Genomic DNA, 18,414 nt, shown 5'->3' on the forward strand with positions numbered 1-18,414 from the left:
AATAAAGCAGCATTAGTAAACCTGCATAAACTTTAGAAGCCATTATTGGCAAAATGCCAGCTCACCCATTAGTGATCTTATTAACTGCGGATGAAAAGTACCAAAACAAGGCAGATGATGGTCAGAACCACCTGTTTATCAAGAACCTAGACCCTACCACCAGGACGTGCTGGTGTGATCCGGTGATATATATATATATATATATATATATATATATATATATATATATATATATATACATATACATACATACATACATACACACACACGTCTGGTCATACAGACAGACAGACACGTGACCACGTCTGGTCCAGCAAGCAACTATTGGCTACTTCTGACATGCTTGTGATGAAAAGTCAGGAAGCTTTTCAGTAAACCATCAATACTGTCCTGATTGAATCTTGTATAGCATGGGGTCTGCAAATCAGTCATTAGAAGACTATTGTCATGCAAAATTGCATGAAACTCAAACGGTGCACATTCCAAAAACACCTCTTAAAGATACCAAAGCATATTGCTACTTGGCCTGATGATCTGATGGCTTCCTTGATGAAGAGATCAGCAGAATAATTTCCCAAGTCTGCATGAAGTAGCTTTGCTTTACTGCATTTCAGGGTATGGCACCATCAAGGACAGACTATCAAGATCATGGTAGCTTCTTATACGGTCATGATCCTTCCCTGCCTTTTATACGGGGTGGGAAGCATGGGCCACACCGGTGTGGACCCATCCATATTCTTGAAATTTTCAATCAGAGATGCTTTAGGCAGGTCGTGGGAGTCAAATTGTGGCACAAAGTCACAAATTGTGAAATTCTTCATAGGGCATGGCTGCTGCACATTGAAACCACAAATGCACTTTGGTCTGCAAGGCTGAGGTGGTTTGGACCCATTCACCACAGGAGGAACACATGCACTCCGAAAACACTTCCTGTAATGCAAGCTTGAAACGGGCAGAAAACAGTTCCTGTCATGGGAGCTTGAAACGGCCATGCACCGTGTTCACAGGCTGAGACTCGCATGGAAAGACTGTCTCAATTGAGATACATGGCATGCAAGATTGCTGTCAACTGGCAGGATAGTGTGGCCAGCAGAGTGTGCTGGAGATCCATCTTCAGAAAAAAAAAAAACCACCTTTACAGGCCATTTTTCCCCGCAAGCGGGGGTTGGCCTTTTTCGGGGACCGTGGTTGTTGTTGTTTTTTGGTCCCCTTTTTTTGAAGCAATGTTTTACGGCCGGATGCCCTTCCTGTCGCCAACCCTTTTTGTCGCCTTTTTACGACAAACAGGGAATTACCAGTGAACTGGTACTCAATTAGCCGACCTTGGAAGGATGACAGGCTGAGTCAACCCCCTGGCGTTAATTCAGCGATCGACCGGGATTACGAACCCAGGATCCTAGGATCCTAAGCTGGCACCCTAGCCGCTAGCCCAACACCAGGGTAAATGCAAGTAAAACCAGGGATGACAAGCGTTACGCCTAGGTCCCCTGTCGGTGAAGTGATGTGATTGACAAAGTGGAAGACGCAAGGCGGCCATGTTGGATTTTGACGTGGCGACCCAATTATCAATAGCGTTCTTCCTTATGCCGAGATACACCCACACACCAGATTAGAAGTTGGTACTTCGCTTATTTTTCGAGATATTTCGCTCGCAAGGTTCGGACATATACATGGCGGCGGCCATCTTGGATTTTGACGTGGCGACCCAATTTTAAACAACGTTCTTGCTTGTGCCTGGATACACCCACAAACCAGATTGGAAGTTGGTACTTTGCTTATTTTTCAAGATATTTCGCTCACAAGGTTCAGACATATATATGGTGGCGGCCATCTTGGATTTTGACCTGGCGACCCAATTTTCAATAGCGTTCTTCCTTATGCCGAGACACACCCACACACCAGATTAGAAGTTGGTACTTCGTTTTTTTTCAAAATATTCCACTCACAAGGTTCAGACATACATGGCGGCGGCCATCTTGGATTTTGACGTGGCGACCCAATTTTCAATAGCGTTCTTCCTCATGCCGAGATACACCCACACACCAGATTAGAAGTTGGTACTTCGCTTATTTTTCAAGATATTCAGGTTACAAAGTTCAGACATACATGGCATCAGACTTACATGGCGGCGGCCATCTTGGATTTTGACGTGGGTTGCACCACACACCAAATTCGAATGCGGTCCTTCGCTTACGCACGCACGCACGTACGCCCGCACGCACACGCACGGACGGAGGGGAAAGCCATAGTCCCCCTTTCGCTACGCTGTGCGACGGGGGACAAAAATGTATGAAAGGGAAAACAGTGCTGCAGAAGACGTCATCTGCAGTGCCCCAAATAATCACCGACTCTTTTATAAGAAAAGGTGTGGGCATGCATTGATGCATTGATGCATTGATGCATTGTTGTTGTTGTTGTTGTTGTTGTTGTTGTTGTTGTTGTTGTTGTTGTTGTTGTTGTATAGCCCTGGAGAGTTTTCTTGACCAAGCCCTGCGGCACAGAGACAGCTGATTGATCTCCCAGGAGCAACCCAGAGATCCCCCACATCTTGGATGGTGTACCACAGCCTTCACAAAGTCAGGGCCACGACAAAATTAGAGGGAGCGAGAGAGATGGGGGGAGAAAGAGAGAGGGAGAGAGAGAGAGAGGGGGAGAAAGAGAGAGGGTGGAGAAAGAGGGAGAGAGAGAGGGGGGGAGAAGGAGAGAGAGAGAGAGAGAGAGGGGGGGGAGAGAAGGAGAGAGAGAGAGAGAGAGGGGGGGGGGGAGAAAGAGGGAGAGAGAGAGAGAGAGAGGGGGGAGAAGGAGAGAGAGAGAGAGAGAGAGGGGGGGGGGAGAGAAGGAGAGAGAGAGAGAGGGGGGGGGAGAAAGAGGGAGAGAGAGAGAGAGGGGGGAGAAGGAGAGAGAGAGAGAGAGAGAGGGGGGGAGGGGAGAAGGAGAGAGAGAGAGAGAGGTGGGGGAGAAAGAGAGAGGGGGGGAGAAGGACAGAGAGAGAGGGGGGAGAAAGAGGGAGAGAGAGGGGGGAGAAAGAGGGAGAGAGAGAGGGGGGGGAGAAGGAGAGAGGGAGAGAGAGAGGGGGGGGAGAAGGAGAGAGAGAGAGAGAGAGGTGAGGGGAGAAAGAGAGAGGGGGGGAGAAAGAGGGGGAGAAAGAGAGAGAGGGAGAGAGAGAGAGAGGGAGAAAGAAAAAGAGAAAAAAAGAAAAAGAGAGCGGGGGAGAAAGGGAAAGAGAGAGACAGAGAGAGAGGGGGGGGGGGGGAGACACAACAGGGAAAGGGCCGGTTCATGGGGACCCGGAACGCTGACCATGACCGCGTTGCCCTGACGAATCCGGGCAGCAGGGAAGAATGGGGAAGATTTGCGTTGGGGGTACAGCCACCACGAAGAGACGTCCCCGATAGTTGTGGATGCATGGTGTATGCACACGGTGTGTGTAAATGTGCAACTTCTGGTTTTAGCATCAAAAGCATCCATTGCTAAATTGCAGTGGCTGCTGCTCCACTGCTGGCACGGCCTACACAGGCTTTAAAAGCCTTTTTGGCAGTGCCTGCACCCCCACTCTCCGAGACCAATCCATGTCTGGGTGGAGTTGGGGAGGAGGGTGAAAATAATGAGATTGTTATGCCTGTCGTTGTCCCGAACAACAAAGCCACAGCTTCATCTTTAGAGATGACAATGCCAGTCCACTCTGTACACATGTTGTTAACCTTACACTTCAGGCCCACGTCACTCACATGAACTGACCTGCCTGATATCCGGACTATTATCTGATTGAACATGCTTGGGACATCCTAGGATGTCCAACTTGTGATCACCAAGTCCACCCATAGTCTCTTGATCTACTGGAAGTGGTTTTGATCAATGGATGGTGCAACATCTCACAGTGGGAGCAAGATCGTCTAATTTGGTGACTGACACAACAGCAACCCTCATCGTTACCTGCATCAATAGTGACCACACACATTAAGAAAGCCACTTCCACCAATGTAAACTTGTCTGTGAGCATTTGTAGATTGGGTCGCTGAATTTACACACTGATTTCAGACAGCCATTTTGTTTTCGCGTGACAGCTGAACTGTAGCTTTCTTCTTCTTCTTCTTCTTCTTCTTCTTATTCCGTATGCAGCACAAGGCTGCAAGTAGCATCATTGGCTGTAGGAGCAGATGTGCCACTGATGCTGTACCCTCTGTAGGTTATGGCACGAATTTATAATTTGTTCACAGTGCGGGTGATGGCTTATACCTACGATTTGCAAAGGACGCCGTGGGATCCTTATCGTCCACCTACGAATGCTGGCACAGGAATCAGGAATCGGGATTCAAGCCCAGGCTAGAGGGCTCAGAGGTGAGTGTGCGTACTTCATCGGCCATCCTGCTAGCCAAGGGACGCATCATCTGGAATATTAACTTGTTTGAAGGGACATATTAATCGATGTATTGATACTTGTCCATCCTAAATTCAATATCAAAAGTTTTAACCATTCAACTTTTTAATATTGAATCTCTAACTGCCATTCTCAGCCATGATGTTTTCTACACCTGTTAAACCACCCCCACCATTCCCAAAACTTTGCTCATCTATCCATCATGTTCACCCCTTGCATTCTCACCTAACCCTCATCGTTACCTGCATCCCTTGTTTGTCTGTCTCCGTCTTCCTTCTCCCTCCGCCCTGCTATTGGTGTTTCCCCTTTCTCCTGCTGTTCCCTTTGTTATGTTATATCCTGATTTGTTCTGTGTCCTAGCTCTTCCATGGGCCTAGACCATGTATTAAAATATATATATATATATATATCCTGGAAAATCTCAGTTTCATCCTGTTGCTTCAGAAGGACCAACAAACTCACCAACCTATCAATTCCCATGGTCTGTCACTGGAAGAGGTTCAGTTTCTTAAACTTCTAGGCCTAAGCATCAGCCATTGCCTCTCCTGGGCTGACTATATATAGCAAAGCTAGCCCCCCTCACCTCCCACCCAAGCCAGCTGTAGATGGTTTCCAGAGTCGTGCAAATCTTTCCTTGAAATATCAGAACTACTGATGGGCTACAAGGCCTTTTCATAGCTCAATGGAGTAATGATTTGTCCTATGGGATGGTGCATCAGCTTCCACTCTGCCTTTTCTAGATTCTGTGGAATTGAAAGTTCTCGAAGTTATTGGAATCTCCTGCAATGAGGCGAGAGCTCAAGGTCTCCTACTCTCGCATCACATGCACATCCGTGATCCCTGTTTTTTGTCCGGCCTCAGCCTCAGTTTTACTCCTTCTGTTCCGTTCGACACTCCCAAAGCAAGTGCAAGATAGGCTTGTTCATCTTGTAACCCCTCCTGGTTAAACCTCCATAAATCGGGGCTCTGGGTATGACGTCTTGTCTTGTTCCTCACTTTTTTCCCATCTGTGGAATCACCTTCGAAAGTCTGTGCAGGACTATCACACTCTTCCCTCCAGAGCTTCAAGCATTCGATGTGCTGCCATCTAATTTAATCCTCCATTTCAATCCCCATTGTTAAACCATCCTCTTAATTAGACGTCGTCACTGGTACCCAGTGTATCCCAGGAAGTGACGGCACTTCCCCCATGCTCAGTGGTTGTGTTAAGTGTTTGTTTCGTCAGTATATGTCCGTGTGTGTGTTTGTGTGTGAGTGGCAGCTCCATTACGAGCCTTAGACCTTGTATTAAAAAAAACAAGACCGGAAGTCTAACATCTAACAGCGGCGTAGCAGGTCTTGTAAAATATTATAAACCACAAACACACATGATTCGCTTTTTAAACAGTCGCTAATGCTGTTTATAACGTTAAACAAAGAAATTTGGAGGAATCTCGACATCCGTGAGGTAAGTTTTACTTACAGAACTGAGGGAAGATCTACTGTAATCTATATACCTCACAAGCGTTGGGTTAATAACATGCTATCAAAAAACCGAGACGAATTCCTTACTTCCGGGGTTGTTAGTACCGTACACCACTTATCATTGAATCATGAACCATACACCGCTTCAATCCATTAAATTTATATTCACGACATTGGGATTAAAGTGTTATGGTCTATTACGAAATTTATTACGCCTTACTATTACGAAAACGATACTACTGAAACGATACACTACTGTATTAAGAAACCTGGGCTTAATTTGTCTGAAGCGGTCCGAAGGTGAGGCATGAAGCCTAAGGCCTATACGTGCCGTTTTGTTGAAAGACGTAACGCCGATGCTTTCGATATTTGATGGTCATTTTAACAATCGGTTTATTTGTGTTTCACACTGAATGAAAAACGTAAAGGTAGAGCATGGCGATTGTGATATATGACAGGTTCGACGATATGTTCGGCCGGAACGAATTGGAATCAAAATGGCGGTGCGTGGAGAGTCAGCCGCCGTACCGCCGTAATGACATCAGACGTAATCACCTCACCCTGTCATGTGACCAGATTCTCGGCTCTGATAGGCATACGTTTGAGGGGACATACATACATACGGACGAACACTGTTCTAGACGGCTTTGCCCTATGGGATACTCCGTAAAAAATAAAAAATAAAATTCCCTTGCTTATTGTGTCAAAGAGTCGCCCTGCGCCCGACTGTCAGTTAACATCCTCTTTCACCATGCTCTCCCTCAATCTTGCAGCGAAGTCATTAAGGGAATAAAAAAAGAAGAAGATGAAAACACAAATATTTACCCTTTTCATAAAGAATAGTTACAGAACAATGTCTGTGCTCACCGGTTTCAATGACTTGGATCATCAGGAGCTGATATTGTATCCTTTGTTCCCTGTTCGTGAAAACTGTTGACTCAAAGTCTCCTGTACCTGAGGGTAAATTCAAAGACTTGTCAATGTTTTGTTCTAAAAACATCAATAACTTTATTTGGCTGTCATTCAAATAACGAAACAAAAAGGTAATTTGAAATGGCGTACATTTATAAAGATGGTTTTATATGAATTACACCCTGTTGGTTGGTGCATTAACTTAACGGACTTCATCAAGAGGATTGCTTATGACGTAAATGGGAGGGTTTGCCATACTGTCTTTTCGGAGAGAGATAGTGAGATTTGTCAGCATTGAAAGACATATTCCAAGTATTTGACCATCTTGTGATTTTTTTTCAAGGTCTGAAGAGAGGGATGTCACAACAGAGGGTGGAGTTATCAGCAAATCGATAAAAAGGATTTTCCAGAGAGTCAGAGTGATCATTGATGAAGATCTGGAATAGGACTGGGCCCAGAACACTGCCTTGGTGCACTCCAGCCTTGGCAGGGAGAGGAGATGAAAGGATTCCGGTGAGAGCTACACGTTAGCTTAGAGGAAGCCGGTAAGTTATGTGGGGATATGACCTTCGATGCCATAGACATGGAGGAAGAGGATTTGGATGCCATGGAGGAAGAGAAATGTGGTTTGCCCAAGAAAGATCATGGCTGATATTAGTGAGACCCAGGAGTTTGAGTGATTGACCTTCCGAAAGTGTATTGTTTAGAAAGTTGATGGGAGGGTTTGCCAGATGGTCCTTTCACTTTCAGAGGACTGCCTTTGCCAGATGCCCCACCCCATTCCTGCTTGACCCACCCTCTTCCTGCCTGGCCCCACCCCCTTCCTGCCTGGCCCCACCCCTTCCTGCCTGGCCCCACCCAGTTCCAATGAATTGAGCAAGTAGACAGAACATCTTAATCTATCTATCACCATATCAGACAACGTCCGTCCGTTCCTTCACAGGCGACACTAAAGGCTTCTTACCCTAATACTATCCGATACAGGGCATAGGTTCGGAAGCTAAAAAATGGCATCTAAGGCTTCAATCCAAATTTTACTCCCTCTCCATAGACGTAACAATATATTCATTAATCCAACAACATTTCATTAATTTGCTATAATACAAGTTTATAAATACTTTGCTTTAATACAAGTTTTAAATATATAGGGGATTTCGTTTTTGATAGTTTTAGTCTAGTAGGAAGACTAGGTCCCCCTGCACCCCCCGGAGATATACTTCTAATCAGTGTTTCTAGATTGGAAAAAATGTGTAGAAAATGACTAGCTATGGCCCCAAGCTGAAAAAATGTCCCACATACCATTTTTATGCAAATTACTGCTGCAAATTTTATGCAAAATTATGCAATTTTTATGCAAATTTTTGATGAGGAGTAGAGTTGAGGGGTCTTTGAGGGCTTCATCGAGGTGCTCTCGGTTGCAAGACTGGGTCATTCTGAGAAGCACAGCAGGGTCAGAGATCATGATGTTCTCCTCCTCAGTGAATCTCTCCATCAACAGCCTCTCCATTGCCTCACACACTGTTTTGAGGCAAAAGAGGGACTTTGCGTAGGCCTTTCCACTGAGAACACCTTTGAGAGATCCACTTGTTACTAGTTGTGCCTCAAAGAGAATCTCTGCATATCCAGAACCACGCATCTTGTGTCCAGTGAGCATCCCGATGTAGTTCATGGATGTGTGGAAGGGTCCAATCGTTACTACATGACTAGCAAATTCATTTGGCCAGCGCCAGATGATGGGAAGGGCTTTCATGCAGACACCCAGATCAAATGTATTCAGGACCCATCTCTGACCCACCTCAGCAGTTGCTGCCTCGGAACGCTTCAGTAGCTCACGAACAACTGCGTTGTCTGTGATCGGTTGGTGGATAGGCGTGCAGTAGTCGACTGTTGATTTGCTGGGTGGGGGAGAACCAGTTGCAGAGGTGAAACCCCCTAGCCCAGGCACAGGCTGCAGGCCATTGCCATGCCATGCAGGCACCAGGCACAGACCGATCACAGACAACGCAGTTGTTCGTGAGCTACTGAAGCGTTCCGAGGCAGCAACTGCTGAGGTGGGTCAGAGATGGGTCCTGAATACATTTGATCTGGGTGTCTGCATGAAAGCCCTTCCCATCATCTGGCGCTGGCCAAATGAATTTGCTAGTCATGTAGTAACGATTGGACCCTTCCACACATCCATGAACTACATCGGGATGCTCACTGGACACAAGATGCGTGGTTCTGGATATGCAGAGATTCTCTTTGAGGCACAACTAGTAACAAGTGGATCTCTCAAAGGTGTTCTCAGTGGAAAGGCCTACGCAAAGTCCCTCTTTTGCCTCAAAACAGTGTGTGAGGCAATGGAGAGGCTGTTGATGGAGAGATTCACTGAGGAGGAGAACATCATGATCTCTGACCCTGCTGTGCTTCTCAGAATGACCCAGTCTTGCAACCGAGAGCACCTCGATGAAGCCCTCAAAGACCCCTCAACTCTACTCCTCATCAAAAATTTGCATAAAATTTGCATAATTTTGCATAAAATTTGCAGCAGTAATTTGCATAAAAATGGTATGTGGGACATTTTTTCAGCTTGGGGCCATAGCTAGTCATTTTCTACACATTTTTTCCAATCTAGAAACACTGATTAGAAGTATATCTCCGGGGGGTGCAGGGGGACCTAGTCTTCCTACTAGACTATTTGGCTCAAAGTTTATCAGCAAAACATGGAAAAGTTTTTTCATTACCAACTATACATCAAATGTGCGAATACGACAATCCAAATATCTCACCATAGTTTCCAGGTTCTCCTTTGCTTCCTTTTTCTCCTTTGGGTGCAAACATTTCTGCTGCATCGCCCTTTGCACCTTTAGGACCAAGAGCACCAACTTCTCCTGGGATTCCATCCATTCCTGAGGTTCCTTTTTCTCCAACTTGCCCAAGTGTTCCAGGAATCCCATTTTCTCCTTTGTCTCCCATTGGTCCAACAGGTCCAATACATCCTTTGTTACCTTTGATCCCAGGAGTTCCAGGCATTGTACATTCACCCTTTTGGCATCCTATTCCTGGAATTCCTGGATTTCCAACATTTCCCTTATCTCCTTTTGGCCCAGGTGAATCGGAGATTCCAGGTAGACCCTGGTTTCCAGAATGTCCCTTAATTCCTGGAAGCCCGTGTTCCCCTTTATCACCCTTTCCCCCCTCAGGACCTTCTGGTCCAATACTTCCTGGAAGTCCAGGAATTCCTGCTTGACCCTCCAACCCAACAGGACCAATGCCACCAGGAATTCCTGGAACCCCCTGCTCTCCTTTTTCTCCATGCAAGCCCACATTTCCTGATAATCCCATTTCTCCCTTGTTGCCTTTTTCTCCAGATATTCCTTCCATTCCAATGGATCCTTTATCCCCTTTATCCCCCTTTTCTCCTGCTGTTCCTGGCATTCCTAGAAGTCCATCAACTCCTTTATTTCCTTTTGCACCTGTAAAACCAATTATGCCCGCTTCTCCCTTTTCTCCTGGTTCGCCAACTGGGCCAGTAGCTCCAGGTTGTCCTGGAAGTCCCTGATTTCCCTTTGGTCCAGCAATCCCAATACCACCAGGAGACCCTATATCACCAGTATCACCTTTCTGTCCAGGTAAACCCTGAGTTCCCATTTGACCTTTGTCACCTTTTAATCCAAATAATCCGTTATCTCCAGTTAATCCTTTATCACCTTTAGAACCGTTGACCCCTGATATTCCTGGTGGTCCTTGTATTCCTGTATCACCCTTGTTACCTGGAGTTCCAGGTATCCCAGAAGTACCTGAATCTCCTTTCTCCCCATTTTTTCCTGGGATGCCACTAACCCCACTTATACCAATATCCCCTTTGTCCCCTTTCATTCCTTGTATTGCGGAGCTACCTTTATCACCTTTTATTCCAGGCAAACCAATTATTCCCATTTCTCCTTTTTCGCTTTCCAAGCCAGGACTGCCTCGATCTCCTTTTTGGCCAACACCACCAGGAGGCCCAATATCGCCTTTGTTTCCTTTTTCTCCTGGTAATCCATCAATTCCAGGAAACCCAAACACTCCTTTATCTCCTTTTGAGCCAGGTGATCCCATATTACCAATATCTCCCTTTGGTCCTTCCCCCCCTGCTTCACCCGGACTTCCAGGAATTCCACTTGTTCCCTTAGCACCTTTTTCACCAAGAGAACCGTTGCTACCATTTTCTCCTTTAATTCCAGGCAGTCCAATCATTCCCATATCACCTTTCTCCCCTTTAATCCCAGGCACTCCAATGTCACCTTTCAATGGTGGCAGACCCGTGTCCCCAATATCACCATTGGTCCCCTTATTACCTTTTGACCCGTTTAACGTGGCATCTCCACAACATCCTCGCTCGCCTTTCGGTCCTGGCAACCCCATGCTTCCATTGAATCCTGGAATACCAATTGCACCTGTGTCTCCTTTTCCCCCCTTTTGTCCTTTAGATCCAGAAGTTCCTGATAATCCATCATCTCCCTTTTCTCCTTTTGTGCCAATTGATCCTGTACTTCCAGGAAAGCCAATATCTCCCTTGATTCCTTTCACCCCTGATGTTGCATTAATACCGGGAACTCCTCTATCACCTTTATCTCCTTTCGATCCCGGTAAGCTAGGAATACCAATATCTCCCTTGTCACCTTTCAACCCTGGAAAACCAATATGTCCAGTTTCTCCTTTCTTTCCAGGAAATCCAACAATCCCCATGTCACCTTTTGTTCCTCTTGGACCAGGAGTACCAATACTGCCATTATGTGCAGGTAAACCATTTATTCCCGCAATTCCTGGGATACCCTTTTCACCTTTCACTCCTGGTAATCCAATACCAGGAAATCCAAAATCTCCCTTAGCACCCTTTTCTCCTTTTGTGCCATTAACACCAAGTAATCCAATGGCTCCTTTGTTTCCCTTTATCCCTGGAAACCCCAAAACACCAGGAGTTCCTTTGTTTCCATTGTTCCCTTTAATACCTTGATCTCCCATTTTTCCTTTGTCTCCTTCATTGCCTTTTTCTGCAGGTGCTCCTGGATATCCGATATCACCTTTTATACCCATTATCCCAGGTAAGCCTTTATCCCCTTTTAATCCTGGCATCCCCATCCCTCCTGGAATCCCTTCCTCACCCTTTTCACCTTTATCTCCAGCTTGCCCATTGACCCCAGGAACTCCTGCATTTCCATGAGGTCCTTTTGGCCCAGGTAATCCTTCAGATCCATTGAATCCAGGATGCCCAAAATCACCCTTTAACCCAGGAGGCCCTCTTTCTCCAGCATTCCCACCATCCCCTTTATTTCCTTTGACTCCAGGTAAACCTATCAAACCAGTGTTACCCTTTTCTCCCTTAATCCCATGAGGACCAATGCCACCTGTTTTTCCAGTTGGTCCAACGGGCCCTACATCTCCCTCCTTACCTTTATCTCCTGGTAACCCAAAGCCTCCAGGGGTACCTGCATTTCCTTTGTTTCCCTTTATTCCAGGAAGACCAATTTTTCCTGGAAGCCCATTAACTCCTTGATCACCTTTGTCACCTTGTATGTCTGAAATTCCTGGTGACCCCATATCTCCTTTATCTCCCTTAATTCCTGGTATCCCATGACTTCCAGATTTTCCAACTTCTCCTTCATCTCCCTTTTCTCCTGGTATCCCTATATTCCCCCTTTCTCCTTTCAATCCAGGTAAGCCAATATTTCCAGGATATCCATGATTTCCCTTGTCTCCCGTTGCTCCTATACTACCATTCTTACCAGGGAATCCTATGCTTCCATTGTCCCCTTTAAATCCAGGAAGTCCAATGTCACCAGTACACCCTTTATTTCCCTTGTTTCCTTTTATACCAGGAAATCCAGGATTTCCAATGTTTCCTTTCATTGCAGGAGGACCCATTCTTCCAATTTCCCCTTTTGCTCCAGAAATTCCAGATAACCCCCTGTTACCTTTTTGTCCATGATTCCCAGGAATTCCTGGAAGTCCCATATCTCCTGTCTTTCCAATTGTTCCAGTAATGCCTGGACTTCCAATACTTCCTGCATTTCCTTTGTCTCCTTTTAATCCAGGAAAACCAGCACTGCCCATGTCTCCTTTGTCACCCTTTTCTCCTGAGGTTCCCATAATGCCAGGGAATCCATTTTCACCTTTGTTTCCTTCTGCTCCCGGTAATCCATTGCTCCCTGGGTATCCTGGTATCCCTGAATCTCCTTTTCCCCCTGGAATTCCTATAGCTCCAGGCAATCCTATAGTTCCCTTGTCTCCTTTTGCTCCTGCAAGGCCATTGCTTCCAGGATAACCCGGTTTTCCAGGGTCTCCCTTAATGCCCGGAGTTCCATTAATTCCCGGTGAACCATGTGGTCCCAACAATCCCTTTAACCCTGGATGTCCCATGGGTCCAGGATTTCCAGAATTACCCGTTTCTCCTTTACTGCCTGGAAATCCATTACTTCCAGGATATCCTGTACTTCCCTTGTCACCTTTTTCTCCAGGAGTTCCATGGCTTCCTGGATGTCCTGGTTTACCTATGTCTCCTTTTGCACCTTGTGTCCCAGTTCTGCCTTGAGAACCTGCATTTCCTTTAATTCCAGGTGTACCGGATAAGCCACTTCTTCCAGGGCTTCCTTTGTCGCCTTTCTGTCCAGTTGGACCATTTCTGCCAGAAGCTCCTGTAATTCCCTGGATCCCTTTTTGTCCAGCTGGGCCCATTGGACCAGGCATCCCTGTAGCTCCAGATTCCCCTTTCTTTCCAGAAACTCCAGGAGATCCTTTATCTCCCTGTGTTCCAGGTATCCCAGCAGTTCCTGGAAATCCTACATTTCCTTTAATTCCCTTCTCTCCAGGCAAACCATTGCTGCCAGGCAAACCAGATTTCCCTTCTGTACCCTTTTTTCCAGGATAGCCATGTTTTCCAGGATTTCCGGGAGATCCTTTATCTCCTTTTTCTCCTTGTGGCCCAGGATGATGATTATATTCCACTATCCCTTTCTCCCCTTTAAGTCCAGGAAGTCCAATAGTTCCAGGCACTCCTGGATTTCCCTTTTCTCCCTGCACTCCAGGCAACCCATTGTATCCTGGTGGGCTTGTAAATCCTTTCGGTCCAGGAGACCCAATTGGTCCAGGGATACCTGGCAATCCTCTATCTCCTTTATCTCCCTTGTTAAGTGTTGGTGCTTCCATCCAACTAGGGATATTTACATCTCCTTTACTTCCCTTTATCCCAGGCATGCCTGGGGGACCAGGGCGTCCAGGAACGCCTGGTATTCCTTGTTTTCCATTTACCTTTTCACATTCTACTTTGTCCCCTTTATTACCTTTAGATCCCTGTATTCCAGGTTTTCCCATTTCTCCCTTCTCACTCTTTTCTTCTTTACCTTTCTCTCCCTTCCTCCCAGGGTATCCAACATTCCCAATATCTCCTTTTTCTCCTTTCACTATTAGTTTCTCTGTACAAGGTCTGGGTATTTCTATGTCCTTTATGTCACCTTTACTTCCAAGTATCCCATTGTGCCGAGCATCTCCCTTTTTTTGAAGATGGCAAGGACTTCCAGCAGGACCATAGTTTCTCTTTTCTCTGTTTCCTTCTTGTCCATGGTTGCCAGGCTTTGTCATTTCCAATTGATGCTCGTGGTCTATATCTGAAGCTTTATCATGAGGAAATGGCAGGACATTCCTCGCTCTTCTTCTTGTTGGCTTCTCATTTGACAAAACTGTTAACACAATAAATGAACAAAATGTGTACTTTTCACATTTTGGGTTGGTTATCCAGTTTTAATTGTTGCAATTGTGACATTATTATTTTCCATTTGGAATTTTTTTTTTTTTTTGAATGTTCTGCAGACATCATTGTTTTAGTTTTCAGTCCTGTGGAATTATAAAGAGTAGAAAAATGTTTTCTATGCAATTAAGACATTTGCTTCTAAAGTTAAAAAAAACAATTAAGGCAATTGGTCATAATTGCAACAATGGAAAATGGGTACAATTTCATTTTGGTAAATCAATTATATATTACATGCATGTTATTATACACGAGTAAAAAGCCCGTCAAAAATGACGATTTGGAACAGTGGTGCAGCCTCGCGAGCATGCCAAAGTCTGAAGCCTCGGCCTAGTGTCAGGTGTGCCTGTATCTTCTTTATTTATTAGACATCCTACGAACGGACGTAAATGTACACTCGTTTTACTCTGCGCACTTTGCACATCACATGCAGCGAATTTCATCTCCTTGCGCTTTGTTTGTATTTATTGTTATTTTTAAAAAAGCTTCTGTACACCACCCTTGAGGCTCGGCTTGCAAGCCACCTTCTACATTTCCAATAGAAGAGACATAATTACTCTTTTATGGAAAATGTTTTCCAAGTTTGTTTTATCCTCAAAAATAGATCATAGTGAACACACATTCGCATTAAAAGATTGGCCTTTAAAACCTACCCTTATGAAGGGGGACATCTGTACAAACACACAACGACATAAACTGACATTGTGTTTTATGTCATTATATATGTTGTTTAAAATGATCAATAACACATTTTTCCATCAATTGTTTTATTATGCTACAAAAAATCTGCTTGATTGGTGGTGTGATCCCGTGTTACCTCCGCCACCAAAGGTGAGCAGAGGTGATGTTTGTCTATCTGTCTGTGAGCAGGATATCTCAAAAAGTTGTGGACGGATTTGGATGAAACTTGGTGGACAGGTTGTGTGTGATAAGGACGAATTGATTAAATTTTGGTGAAGATCCTGATCTGGATACGAGAATTTTAATTTTTTTAAAAAGTGATTCGTCACCATTGAATGATAGGACCCAAAACCATATATAGCATGATATTTCAAAACGTTGTGGATAAGTTATGATAAAACTTGGTGGATGAGCTGGTTAGGCGACAATAACAAGCCGATTAGATTTTGGTTCAGTTCCGAATCCAGATCCGGCCTTTGAGCGGGATACAAAACATAAACTGTTCAGCCTGGCGGAGGTTTGCTCTCTCTATTTTTACCATTGCTATCACCCCAGATTGCCATCTTCAATACCGTGAAGTGAAATGGGGTGAACAGGGACACAAACTGAAAAAAAGTTCGGAAACTTTTTTCGCTGAAAATTGATAACCATACTGATTTGTTGATATTTGGGTTGAAAGTGTTCTCTTGTTTTTTTTAAAAGCAACTTATAGTCCCTATTAACCCCATATATGGGTTAAATAGGAATAAATAGGATTTTTATGGCTGTCCCTATTCACCCCGTTTTACGGGTGAATAGGGACAGTCACTAATACAAAATAATAATAATCAAGAAACAATCCTGAGTTTCCACCTTATTGCTAAATTGATAGCTCAGATGGATGCACATAATAGCCGGCGAAGCCGGTGTTGTGAATGAACGTGTACGTATTATGTTGAAAAGCCAGATTTTGCTGAATCCTTTGAGAATTTCGAAGCTTTGACGCATCAAATCGCTCCATGGAGGCCGCCATCTTGCGGATGCGGAAGTATGCATAAAAAAAATTGAGGAAAAAGTTCAATAGGAGTTTGTTTCACCTGTCTTTTTTTGATTCACAATCTTATGCACCTCTAATTTGTAATTAAAATACTTTAAGACCAACCTTGTTCCCCGGGCCCGCACGGGCCCTGGTTATCTTCAACGAAAATCGTCACCAAACACCGGAACCAATGAGATTCGAGCATTTGAAAAAATATTTCAAAAAAGCTTATTACCGTTTCGGAGGCTGAAAACGGCATCAAATATTCTAAAATTGACGAATAATTATTTTTTAGAAATCTCGCGGCCATAGGGGATAGTTTTTCACGGCCGGAAATATCCGAAGTTGAGACGGAATTCACCGAATTAATCAAGAAGAAAATTTTATAAATTTTAATCTCATCCAGAATGCAAATGGTGTCATTTCGAACTAGGTACGGTACCTACAACACCTACCTACTACCAACTACCTAACCTACTGATGCCATCGTGATGGGTAAAATAGTGGCAAGAGGCTTTGGCTTCGCCGGCTCATTGCGGCTTTGCAGTAGGGTACTAGTATGCACCCATAATATAAACCACGGTGCCAATGAAAAAAAATATGGGATAAACAGTTTCTCCAAACTGTGCTTATTTCTTGATTTTTTTTTTTTTTTTTGTATTAGTGACTGTCCCTACTCACCCGTAACACGGGGTGAATAGGGACAGCCATAAAAATCCTATTTATTCCCATTTAACCCATATATGGGGTTAATAGGGACTATAAGTTGCTTTTTAAAAAACAAGAGAACACTTTCAACCCAAATATCAACAAATCAGTATGGTTATCAATTTTCAGGGAAAAAAGTTTCCGAACTTTTTTTCAATTTGTGTCCCTATTTACCTTGCTGTCCCTATTCACCCCATTTCACGGTATCGTCTTTTCAAAATATAAAATCACTCTCCTAATTTATTTGTTATTCACAAGTCTTTTAGTCCTTAATACCCTCGTCCTCATGTAATACATGTGCAGACCGGTCCATGATCTTTGCAAACGTAAATGAGAAGAAATAACCCAAACAATTTAATTAAGAGGGCTTGAAAGAATATTTTAAGTAAAAAAAAAAAAAGTTCAGAATTTGGCGGAATTTAATGCCTTTGCACAAGAAAACTGGTGTAATATCTACCGAAAAATCTCTACTGGGGAGTTTCCTAACAATGTGTTCTATCCCATTTGTGCGTAAAGTTCGATGTGCGAAATGAATAGCCCAGGCACAATTACGATGTTGTCAGAGATCTTCCTCTTCTTTTGCTGCCTCTTCTTCTTCTTCGTATTCCTCTTCTCCTCTGCCTCTTATTCTTATTATTATTCCTCTTCTTCTTCCTCTTCTTCCTCTTCTTCTTCCTTTTACATCCACAATTAGTCCCATGTTTATTTTTATTCTTTCCAATGTTCCTTTATGTAATACCTTTCGTTGTAATCTAAAATGTCTCCTTGTTTGTGGTTAATTTTCACTTTTATTGCATACATTATTTTTTATGCATAGTATGCAAATTTATGTAATTTTATATGATTATTATTTCTATATATATTTGTAATTTTTATGGAACAGATTTATTTTTGTAAACTTGACAAATATCAGTCTTTGGACTGCCTTCTCCAGTGTTTGACGTTCCCAATAAACCGAAAGGATGATGATCATGTCCTTGTAGGGTTCGCCATGGGAAGTTTTTGGCGCTACTCTTTCACGAACCGACTGGCCAGGCCCTACATTCGACTGAGTAGTTCGGGCAGGAATTTGTAATTTGTTCCATGGTGCTGATGTTAGCTCAACTACTCTTCGCGAAGGACACTGTGGAATATTTAACATCCACCAACTAATGCCAGCAGATGGGATGCCAGTTTACCATCCATCCAAGGGACGGCACACACATTGATGAATCACCCTGCCAGTGAAACACTAGGGTAAGAGTTTATACCTGGGTCGAGATCCAAACCCAGGCTAGACAGCTTAGAGGTGAGTGTGCTTACCTCTAGGCCATCTTGCCCAGCCCAGTGTTATGAGAGAACTCTTGCACCATAAATTTTTCACTGGTGTGGTTTAAGGGCTTAAAACAATGAAAACTGCAAATTTCACGTTTTTTTTTTTACTATAGTCGAGTTTTTCTATGCGCAATTACGCATACATCTACAATAGCCACAGATCTTGGAAATAAT

At 44.1% G+C, this 18,414-nt stretch overlaps 1 protein-coding gene across 1 annotated transcript in view; it reads right to left on the reverse strand.

Moving 5' to 3' along the window:
- The window catches only part of LOC137428633 (uncharacterized), a 71,217-nt gene that overhangs the window by 20,161 nt on the left and 32,642 nt on the right, over nucleotides 1-18,414 (reverse strand). The window contains exons 2-5 of the mRNA XM_078777288.1: nucleotides 10,696-14,451; nucleotides 10,444-10,596; nucleotides 9,523-10,353; nucleotides 6,710-6,796 (exon numbers count right to left, since the gene is read on the reverse strand). Coding sequence (XP_078633414.1) covers nucleotides 6,710-6,796; nucleotides 9,523-10,353; nucleotides 10,444-10,596; nucleotides 10,696-14,451 — 4,827 coding nt within the window. The remainder of the gene's footprint in view (nucleotides 1-6,709; nucleotides 6,797-9,522; nucleotides 10,354-10,443; nucleotides 10,597-10,695; nucleotides 14,452-18,414) is intronic.

The sequence above is a fragment of the Myxine glutinosa genome, chromosome 5 (assembly GCF_964187855.1).
Source record: "Myxine glutinosa chromosome 5, kmMyxGlut1.1, whole genome shotgun sequence".
Classification (NCBI taxonomy): Eukaryota; Metazoa; Chordata; class Myxini; order Myxiniformes; family Myxinidae; genus Myxine; species Myxine glutinosa.